Source organism: Seriola dumerili, unplaced genomic scaffold (assembly GCF_002260705.1).
Source record: "Seriola dumerili isolate Sdu_G_001 unplaced genomic scaffold, Sdu_1.0 BDQW01000110.1, whole genome shotgun sequence".
In the NCBI taxonomy this organism is placed as follows: domain Eukaryota; kingdom Metazoa; phylum Chordata; class Actinopteri; order Carangiformes; family Carangidae; genus Seriola; species Seriola dumerili.
Genome location: NW_019174365.1, coordinates 4347673 through 4359962, shown reverse-complemented (window position 1 = coordinate 4359962; position 12290 = coordinate 4347673). Strand labels below are relative to the sequence as shown.

The following is a 12290-nucleotide window of genomic DNA, read 5'->3' as shown; positions in this document are numbered from 1 at the left end:
TAATAATCCCAAATCAGCAATACTCATAAATTGTGCATAGAAAGAGTAGAGTAGAGCTTAGATTGCAGTTCGGCACCATAAATATAACTCAGTAAATTAAGTGGCATGTTTGACTCTGACAATAAACAGTTACAGAGATCATGGAGGCTTCTAAATCTAATGTAGGCTATAAAAATTTGAAAAAGACTGTAATTGCATTAAATAACTATGCATGAGCTGGGCAGATGTGCATCCAGTTCACTCATTAAATGGTAAATATACATGTTTAACATTTGATATTGAAACTGCTGCAGCCTCATATTGGCATGGTCTTTATTTTTGAATGTATTATAATGTCGACTGTGGATTTTGTCCCCCATCACTAACACTTCTGATAGGGTCTCCTCACCAGCATGGAGAGGAGAAATGATTTTAGTACATATGTGTAAGTGAGCACAGCTTAAGGATGGACTTCGAAGCAGTAACGCAGGGGTCAGAGGGACCTCGGCTTGGCCATGAGTGTCTCTGGGTTTCCAGACACGCCTTAACCACCGGGGCTGCCAGCGTTCAGAGGAGGAGGAGGAGGAGGAGGAGGAGGATCGGGTGAAAGTGGAGCGGAGGGAGAGAAGAAACCGTCCCCTGTCGGAAGTATGCGGGGCTCGTCCTTTCAGACCTTACGTCAGCCCGGACTCTTTAACAGGCTGTCAGGCCGGGACGTAGACAGAGGTGCGCGGAGATGACAGCGACGGGACGAGGATGTAGCACACCTGCGGAGAGCGGCGCGTCGTGCGTTTAAAACAACACGGGACTAATTCTGGATTCAATGCATTTGCAGCTCTCCACCAGTGATGAGTTGGCTCCTGGTGTGGATTCTAACAGCAGGCGGGATTCAACAGGTGGGATGGAGGATAACTTTCTCAAATCTTTTTGTTTTCTGTGCAAGCTGCATATTTGACTCCATTTTATATTGCAGGAGCCAGGAAGTTAATAAATACAAGTTCTGAAAGTATGCATCTCTATCAGTAGTAGTATCCATTGTTACACCATGAAACGAATATAAACGTCTGATGGAGGCTCGCAATCTGTGTGTGTGTGTGTGTGTGTGTGTGTGTGTGTGTGTGTGTGTACGCGTAGTACTTCACAGTAAGTTTTTGTGACTTCTTACAGTTTTTATTTTATTTTCCCAGCCCTTATATAGACTGTAGAGTGTTTTTATAGCCCATATCCCCACAGGGTCTTGACACGCGGTGTGACGGTGAGTCTATAGTGACCACGTCGTTCCTCAAGGCAACTCAGTTCATGGACGTTAGCTGTTCCTGCAGGGACCTGTGCTGAAAACGAAGTGACCTTATCAAACTTGCTTTGTTCAGCTTGTTCCTCCTCTTGTTGCAGGCTCATAAATATCATCCTATTGATCCGATTGATCTCCACGTATTGAATTGATTTGCACTTAGTCTTGAGGGCATCTGTAGATAAGTCAGTGCTGACAGTGACATATGAAGTTTGAATGAATAGACTGACTGGGCTGATGCTCATTATTCTCTCTAAACCTCTCTGATTACTCTGAAGTGAAGTCGTTGTTGTCCTCAATCATCCAAAGATTGAAGTTGCAGTGTGGGATGGTAGCAGCTGCCACCCTGCAGCTACACTTTCTAACTTATATTTTAGCGCCACCTCGTGGTTATAAAGGAAACAGCATTTTTTTTTAAATGATTCATTAATGTTTAATGCACCTATCAGTATAGCTGTTCATCCTCTGGAAACTGGGTGCTTAGATAAAAGAGAAAATAGTGACTTGGTGTTAATATTTGTTGGATCAGGTTGATTTTTTATTTTAAAGAAATTTCAGTTCTTCTTCTTAGTTTTGCAGATTTTATGTGTAGTATTAAACCCATTTAGCAACTGGTGTTTGGTAACTGTAACATTTATCAATTTGTATGTATTTGTATGATAAAACGTTTAATATTATAAATAAGTCATATGTGTTCATTATTTTATATAAGATGTTATTGATATAGTTTTGGTTAATAAAAATATCTGATGTAATGTAGTAATCCAAGTCATCACATTCTCCTCAGTTTCATCACCTCTTTTTAAGTTTGAATATATTTCAAATAGTTAAAGTTCATGTTTCCTTTCTCCAGTGTTGCAAACCTTTGGAAGGAAATTAAAAACAACAATGCCTGAGTGACAGTTTGTTCACTGCCCCCTGGCAATATTTGGAAAAGTTTTCTATTTCAAATGTTTCCGTCTTCCCTGAGGAAGGGTTTGTCCGTGCCTGCGCACATGCTTTCAGAGGTCATGTGTTGTGACCAGAGGCTGACAGGAAGAAAATATCAGACCAGCAGGGGAAGAAAGGTCATCAGTCTGTGTCACCTCTCTCAACAGAGAAAACAAACACTTTTGATTAGCTGTCCGTCACCAAAACACAGCAGCTATTTGAGGTCACTAAGAGATGAGGATTCTGAAACCTTATTATGACTTATGTGTGGTTTGAGTCTAAAAGTATGAAATCTGAGCATTTTGAGATCACTAAATTATTTCTGCATCTTCCTGTGCCTGTAGTCTTGCTCCAGTTGTCTTAAATATTTCTTTCTCTAATTCATTTATTGCCTTGTTACTCCACCCTCTCCTAACAGTGATTAAATGCTTTTTAAATTCAATCATGCTAAATTTAGTCAGCAAAGATAAACGATTTGAGGATGATGATTGCATTAGGCCTACTCCATGTTTTCATAATGAACTTATGAAACACCCAGCTCTCTCTGCTCCCCTGTCTTTGTGAGGGTAATGGACATGTTTTGGGCTGTGTTTGTTCTTTTTCTCTCTCTAAATTAGCCTGATAGCTGCAGGCTAAATTAGCATTTCTGAGGAATGGCTTAGTGGCACCGCTCTGATTAAAACTCATTTATCTGCATTAGCTTTCAACACCGTACACAGCAGTTATTAATATGAGCATAATTCCATTGAAGTGCGGAGAACAAGCTGAGGGAAATGACATAGGGTACACCATGCGTAAGATGATTAAGCATGTTTTCTCACAATTAACTACAGATTAAGTGTGCATGCATGTGTGTTTGTGTATGTGTGTCTTTCATGGATTAGAAGCTTCTTACTAAAGTGCTCCTCTGAGCATATGGCTCATGTTATGATTTAAGAGCATACAGACAATATTCGACCTCTAATCAAATGCTTCACTCCCTGTCTAGACCTGTGCACGTTGTGGTAATTATGATGGACATGGCAGCTGCTGCAGCTTGATTGTATCACTTCATCTGAACATCATCATTCATCAGAGCATTTGAAGCAAATATAACTGTTGTTTGCCTAAGAAACAAATCTCAGTTTCTCACTCGCTGGACGATAACACGGAGACCAATCCTCTGGCATTTACTCAAGCACAGCATGTTCTCAAAACAAATGGAATTTAATTCCATCTCTAAAAATTTGTTGTCAGACAAAAAAAAAAAACACATTCTAAATCAAAACCAACAAGTTTCGTCCACAGAGTCTCATGCGTCCACTCTCCAAAACTAAGAGTGCTGAGCTGTTAATGTGCCTCATGTGGCCTGTTTCAGTGAGAACATCTGCTTTTAAGAGCTGCAGAGCTCTTTACGGTGTGATCTTGGCTTCACAGAGCTGCTTGTAAGAGTCAAAACACACTGAGGGGGACATCTTGATTATGTTTCTTTGGCAGGATTTTGTAACTGTTTCGCACAGTTGCAGATTTTGAATATGATGATGGAACGCTTCCAAGTGTTAAGTCCATACAAGACTTGGTCACTGATTTAATAAGATTATCTTCACTGGATGTTGAATTCATTTTTATAGACTTATTTAATTTGTTGCACAGCATGACCACACATTAGCAGACTGCCATGTAGGCAATGAAGCAGAGGTGTACAAATAAGCAATTTGAGACCTTTGGGAAGAGTGACGCACTGAGACAGAATTACTAAAGAGGGCTGGATATGAAAGAATGATTAAGAAGGATTAAGCATATTAAAAATATTACCTCACTACAGGGGGTCAAATACCTTTCATGTAATAAAAGATTGCATTTTGATTTTGCACAAACAAAGAGTAACCGTATCAACTAAAGCCTAAGATTTAGTTTGACTGTATATTCAATGTAATGAAGGTTCATCCATCTTGGTATATTAAATACATTTTATAGGAAAGTGGTTCCTGGAGTTGTTCTTTCTTTTAGGCTTAATTTGTCCACTTTCCTTTCTCCAGGCCTACTCCCAGAATTCCACTGCCATGCCGCCTGCCGCAGCCTTAACGTCCCCACCTGCCGACCTGTACAACCGGACGCAGTACTGCAAGTGGCCCTGCGAGTGTCCCAAGGTGACCCCTTCCTGTCCGCCCGGTGTGAGCCTCCTCATGGACGGCTGTGACTGCTGCAAGGCCTGCGCCCGGCAGGTGGGCGAGGTGTGCAATGAGGCAGACACGTGCGATTACCACAAGGGACTGTACTGTGACTACAGCTCGGACAAGCCTAGGTACGAAAAAGGAGTGTGTGCATGTAAGTGTCACTCACCAAAACCAACAAAACAAACAAGTGTTCTTGCACAGTGGGGAATCTTCTCTAATGTGATGTGTTAGGTTCACTGTCCACACCGGATTTGAGGGGAGCAGGTCCACACTGGCTGACATAGATAGATAGGTACTTTATTTATCCCCTGGGGATCCTTGGGTATAAATAAAGTATCTATCTATCTATCTATCTATCTATCTATCTATCTATCTATGTTTAGTAACAACACAGGCAGAATATCAATGCATTTTAATGTTGACCAGTGGATACCACACACAAGCCATTCTTTCATCTTCTCTGACTTTTGTTTATGTTAGTAGTCTAGTTGCATGACAGACACTTTGCTGCTGAATGGAAATCACTCTGAATACAGTGACAACAGTTGCATCTCCACAAATGTGAAGTAACCCATATTACAAAGTCCATATGGAAGTGAAGTGTGGTTCAGAGCTGTAATAACGTGATCATCATTTTATATTTTACTGCTTTTTATCTTTCACAGCATCTTTGTCATTTTTGTGAATGCAGCCGAGCCTCTACTGTTTGTCCTATCATAGTGATCATTGCTGCTCATGCTAACTATATTTACTACATACAAACTGTGAAAATCTCTTTAAATGGTTTGAGGTTTTAATCACTGATGTTTGATATCAACCAGCAACACAAAGTAGAAAATTATTTAGTTATTCATCCTGAAATGTCAGATTTGTACTTCTAAGAATATTTTCATCTGTAACTGTTTAGATCATAAATGCCAAGACATGAATACAGCTTCCAAGAGTTTGTACTTTGCCCTGCATGTCTCTATAATACAGTATGTGATTGGCTGTCATTCCTTTCCAGATATGGTGGGAACAGGCTGTGAGCATGATGGTGTGATCTACCGCAACGGGCAGAGCTTCAAGCCCAGCTGTAAATACCAGTGTGTGTGTGTGAACGGTGCCATCGGCTGTGTGGCTCTGTGCACAGAGTCCCAGCCTCCCCGGGTGTGGTGCCAAACCCCACGCCGGGTCAAAGTCCGGGGACAATGCTGTGAGCAGTGGATCTGTGATGAACCCAAGAGAGGGCGCAAGACGGCCCCGAGACATGCAGTAGAGGGTAGGACACCTTGGATATATGTAGTAGGAGGGAGGGTTGGGGGGGGGGATTGGGGTTATGTAAGGTGAGTCGTGGGAATAAACTGGGCAATTATTTTTTTAAATCACTGGGTGTCTATGGACTCTTCATTACTCAGACACATTGTCATTCCTTTATAAGTATGGTTATATAAACTAATTATCAGGTGAAGGTTTTAAATAACTCCTGTAATCTGGAGGATAGTTAATTTTTCATGAGTAGATAGAGTTCTGTTGACAACTTCATGCAACCAGTTGATGACATTGTACATGTAAAAAAAGGCAGCACTGAAGTTCATATTTTTATTTTTATAGAAAAAAAGTCAATAGTGGATGTGATTGGGCTCAAGAAGTAAAATAGCAGCAGCTGTGCTTGAAATTGGCAGTCAGAAGTCTGTAGTCCTGTGTAGTCCAGGAGAGGATAATGAGGATTGTGTGGTGTGTGTGTGTGTGTGTGTGTGTGTGTGTGTGTGTGTGTGTGTGTGTGTGTGGGTGCGTGTGTGTGGGCGTGTGTATGAGTGTGTGTATGAGTGTGTGCAGGGACAGACCAATCCTTTCCTGTGGAAGCCCTCACACTGTTTTTGGGTATCATCCAGTTTCCAGTCATTTAGTGCAGCGGTGCTGTGAGCCATGGAGGGAGGAATATGAACGGAGATCTCTTTGTGTTGCATAATGAAATAAGTCAGATCCAGGCTACTAGGAAAACACACTTTAGGGATTTACATTTAAAACAAATACAGTACCAGGGGAATGCAGTGTGCCTTTGCTTCTCATGGTGACAAGGACGTAGGTTTATATATGCTTATATATGCAAGCTTACCCTGGCAGGTTGCTAGCAGGAGTAAAATGATAAAATGGTGGATATATAAAGGTATGAGTTTAATTTCTGCAAAAAGTTTCATGAAAATGTCACCATGAATACTATACAGTTTTTATGCCTGACTATACTATGACATTTCTATGCTTTACAATACGACGATATATAAGGGGTGGGTAGGTGGAGCATTGGTTGGAACTGTCGCCTCACAATGAGAAGGGTTCTGGGTTTGAACCCTGGGCCAGGGGCACATGTGTGTGGAGTTTACATGTTCTCCCTGTGCCTGCGTGGGTTCTCTCCAGGCAATCCGGCTTCCTCCCGCAGTCCAAAGACATACACATTAGGTTAATTGGTAACTCAAACTGACTTTTTGTATGCTATGATGTTTTCATGCCTTGCCATAGTTTTTATACCTCTCTGTGCCCTTTTATGCCTGACCATACTATGAAGTTCTTTTTTTGGTTTTTTTGCCTTAGTATGCTATGACCTTTTTGTGCCTTATTATACTATTACATTTTTATGTCATTTTTTTGCCTTATTATACTATGACCTTTTTATGCCTTACTATACTATGACGTATTTATGACTTTTTGTGCCTTACTATACTATGACGTTTTTATGACTTTTTGTGCCTTACTATACTATGATGTTTTTATGACATTTTTATGCCATACTATACTATGACCTTTTTATGCCTTACTATACTATGACGTTTTTATGACGTTTTATGCCATACTATACTATGACCTTTTTATGCCTTACTATACTATGACGTTTTTATGACTTTTTGTGCCTTACTATACTATGACAATTTTTATGACGTTTTTTATGGCATACTATACTATGACCTTTTTTTGTGCCTCTATATACTATGTACATTTTTATGATTTTTTTTTGCCCTTAATATAGCTATACTTTTAATGACTTATTTCTATGACTTTTATGATGAGTTTATGACTTTTTATGCCTTACTATACTATGCGTTTTTTATGACTTTTTATTGCCTTACTAATATTGATCGTTTTTATGACTTTTTATGCCCATACTAACTATGACCTTTTTATGCCTTACTATATAATGACGTTTTTATGACTTTTTAGAATGCTTACTATACTATGACGTTTTTTTTATGCACTATAACTATGAAGTTTTTATGCACTTTTTGCTTACTATGACTTATGAGTTTTTATTACTTGATGACTTTTTTTTTGGCTCCTATACTAATGACGTTTTTATGGGACTTTTTTATGCCACCTAACTATACGTTATGCTTTTTATGCCTTATCATTACCCTTTATGATACTATGACGTTTTTATGACTTTTTAATGCTTACTAGATAGCTATGGACGTTTTTATGACTTTTTCATGCCTTATGATCTATGACTTATGACTTTCTTTATGCCTATCCTATACTATGATCTTACTTTTTAATGCATACCTACTATGAATGTTATTTCTGACTTTTTTGCCTTACCTAACTATGCACGTTTTTATGAGTTCCTTATCTGATACTATGACTATTTTGACTTTTTATGCTTAGTATTATACATGACCGTTTTTATACTTTTTTCAATGCCTTCTATAAGCTATGGACATTTTTTATGACTTTTTATGGCCATGACGTTTGTAATGCACTTTTTTATGCCATCCTATAGGCTATGACGTTTTTATGACTTTTTAGTCTTATTGACATATGCAATCCTATACTACTGACGTTTTTATGACTTTTTAAATGCCAGTTACTAACATCTGACCTTTTTATGCTTACTATACTATGGACTTTTTATTGACGTTTTATCATTACTATAATGACCTTTTTATGCCTTACTAATACCTATGACTGTTTTTATGACTTTTATGTGGCCTTACTATAGCTATGACGTTCTTATGACGTTTTTCTATGCCTTACTATAATGACATTCTAATGACTTTTTATGCCATACGTATCACTATGGACATTTTTGATGACTTTTTCTGTGCTTAACTATTACTAGGGACCTTAGGACGTTTTTTATGACTTTTTTATGCATACGTTTGTATGACTTTTTATGCATCCTATACTATGAGTTTTTTATGACTTTTTATGCATGAGTTTGTAATGACTTTTTAATGCCATCTCTATACTATGACGTTTTATGACTTTTTATGCCTTACTACACTATGACGTTTTTATGATTTTTTTTTTTTTAACTTACTATGACGTTTTTTAATGACGTTTTGTTCCTTACTAATCTATGACGTTTTTATGACTTTTTATGATAACTATTACTAATGACCTTTTTTATGGCCTTACTATACTCTGACTTTTTATGACGTTTTATGCCATACTATACTTATGCCTTTTTATGCCTTACTATACTATGACATTTTTATGAACTTTTTTATGCCCATACTATACTATGACGTTTTTATGCCTTACTATAATATGACGTTTTTATGCTTTTGTGCTTACTATAACTATGACGTTTTTATGACCTTTTTACGGCTACTATACTATGACCTTTTTATGCCTTTATTAATACTATTGAAGTTTTCTTTCTATGATCTTGCTTTTATGCCTTACTATACTATGACGTATTTATGACTTTTTTGTGCCTTACTATAATACGTTTAATGACGTTTTTATCATTATATGACTTTTTGTGCTCACTTACTATGACTTTATGATTAGTTTTGTATGACTTTTATATCTATCTATGACTTTTATGATTGCATACTATACTATTGACTTTTTATTGCCTTATCTATACTATGACCTTTTTATGACGTTTTAATGCCATACTTACTATGACCGTTTTATGCCTTACTATACTATGACGTTTTTTATGACTTTGTTAGCTACTATACTATGACGTTTTATGCACTTTTTGTGCTAACTATACTATGACATTTTTATGACGTTTTTATGCCATACTATTACTTATGACCTTTTTATCCATCCGATATACTATACGTTTTTAATGACTTTTTATGCTCTATAATATGACTAATGATTTTTTGGCTACGTTGATACTTTTTATGCCATCCAACTATGACTTTCATGACTTTTTATGGCCTTACTACACCTATGACGTTTTTATGACTTACTATACTATGAACGTTTTCATGACTTTTTGTGCTTTAACTATACTATGACGTTTTTATGACTTTTTTATTGCCATACTATACTATGAACGTTTTTTATGACTTTTTGTGCCTTTACTATCTATGACGCTTTTTATGACTTTTTATGCCATACTTACTGATGAACCTTTTTATGCCTTACTTATCTATGACGTTTTTATTGACTTTTGTGCTTAAATTTATACTACTGACGTTTTTATGACTTTTTGTGCCCTTACTATACTATGACATTTTTATGACGTTCTTTATGCCAATACTTACTTGACCTTTTTTTAATGCCCACCTGATACTAATGACCGTTTTATGACTTTTTATGCATCCTATACTATGAGTTTTTATGACGTTTTTGTGCTTACTATCTATGACGTTTTTTGACTTTTTATGCCAATACTATACTATGACGTTTTTTTATGACTTTTTTGCCTTACTTATACTATGACAATTTTTATGACGTTTTTTATGCCATAGCTATACTATGACCTTTTTATGCCATCCTATATAATGACGTTTTTTTGATGATTCTTTATGCTTTACTATACTATGACCTTTTTTGAACGTTTTTATGCCCATACTATACTATGACCTTTTTGTGCTTACTATACATATGACATTTTTATAGACATTTTATGCCACTACTATAACTATGAACCTTTTTATGCTTACTATACTTAATGACGTTTTTATGACGTTTTAATGCATCTATACTAATGACCTTTTTTTATGGCTTACTATATCTATCGAACGTTTTTATGACTTTTTGTGCCTTACTATACTTATGACATTTTTTAAATTTGACGTTTTATGCATACTATACTATGACTTTATGCCTCCTATACTAATGACGTTTTATGACTTTTTATGCCTTCTATACTATGCGTTTTTATGATTTTTATGCCATGACGTTTGTTATGACTTTTTTATGGCCATCCTATCTAATGCGCTTTTTATGACTTTTTATTCCCTTACTCACTATGACGTTTTTATGATTATTTTTATGCATGACGTTTGTATGACTTTTTATGCCATCCTATACTATGACGTTTTTTATGACTTTTTATGCCTTACTACACTTATGACAGGTTTGTGAAATTAACTTACTATAAAGCTATGACGTTTTTATTACTTTTTGTGCCTTACTATCTATGACGTTTTTATGATTTTTAATGGCCATACTATACTATGACCTTTTTTATGCTTACTATCAACTATGACGTTTTTTTATGACGTTTTTATGCATCCTATACTACTATGAATTTTTATGCTTAACTATACTATGACGTTTTATGACTTTTGTGCCTTAAATATACTATGACGTTTTTATGCCTCCTATCTATGACATTTTTTATGACTTTTTATTTGCATAACCTATACTATGACTTTTTATGACTTTTTATGCCATACTATAGCCTATGACTTTTTTTATGCCTTACTATACTATGATGTTTTTATGACGTTTTTATGCATACTATCTATGACTTTTATGCCATCCTAATACTATGACGTTTTTTTATGACTTTTTATGCTTACTATACTATGACCTTTTTATGAACTTTTTTATGCCATGACGTTTGTCATGACTTTTTATGCCATCCTATACTATGAACGTTTTTATGATTTTTATGCCTTACTACACTCATGACGTTTTTATGACTTACTATACTATGACGTTTTCATGACTTTTTGTGCCTTACTATACTATGACGTTTTTTATGACTTTTTATCCATACTATACTATGACGTTTTTTAATGACTTTTTGTGATTATATATGATGACGTTTTCTATGACATATTATATTTATGATCCTATACTATGACCTTTTTATGTCGTTAACTAATACTAATGACGGTTTTCATATAGTGTGTTTTGTGCCTTTTAATATACTATGGACTTTATATGACTTTAAATTTTGTGCCTTACTAATAGCTATGACATTTTTTATGAGTTTTTTATGCGCGATAAAAACTATAGCTATGACCTTTTTATGGCCATCTATTACTATGACGTTTTTTTGACTTTTCTATTGCATCCTATACATGACGTTTTTTATGACGTTTTTGTGCCTTCTATAACTAATGACGTTTTCTATGTCTTTATGCCATATTATACTATGACGTTTTTATGATTTTTTGTGCCTTACTATGCTATGACATTTTTATGATACGTTTTCTTAATGACTTTTATGCCATCCTATACTATGAACGGTTTTTTTATGACTTGTTTTATGCTACTATACCTATGACCTTATTATGACCGTTGTGTTTTATGCATATATAATACTTGTGACCTTTTTGTGGCCTTACTATACTATGACATTTTGAATTTATTATTGCCATACTAATACTATGACCTTTTTATGCTTAACTATATCTATGACGTTTTTTTATGAGTTTTAATCATACTAATTATGCTATGAACCTTTTTGCCTTATATACTATGACGTTTTTATGACTTTTTGTGCCTTACTATGACCCTATGACATTTTTAATGACGTTTTTATGGCATACTATACTATGACCTTTGTTATGCCATCCCTATACTATGACGTTTTTATGAACTTTTTATGCCTTACTATATATGACGTTTTTAATGACTTTTTATGCCATGAGTTTGTATGACTTTTTTATGGCCATCCTATCTATTACGTTTTTATGTTTTTTGATTCCTTACTTCTCTGATGACGTTTTTTATGATTTTGTTTTAGTTTATTGCATACG

At 35.8% G+C, this 12290-nt stretch overlaps 1 protein-coding gene across 1 annotated transcript in view; it reads left to right on the top strand.

The window, feature by feature from the left end:
• The first annotated feature begins 650 nt into the window (after positions 1-650).
• wisp1 (WNT1 inducible signaling pathway protein 1) overlaps positions 651-12290 on the top strand; it is a 17777-nt gene continuing 6137 nt past the window's right edge. The window contains exons 1-3 of the mRNA XM_022747725.1: positions 651-875; positions 4219-4507; positions 5363-5617. Coding sequence (XP_022603446.1) covers positions 828-875; positions 4219-4507; positions 5363-5617 — 592 coding nt within the window. The 5' untranslated portion in view covers positions 651-827. The remainder of the gene's footprint in view (positions 876-4218; positions 4508-5362; positions 5618-12290) is intronic.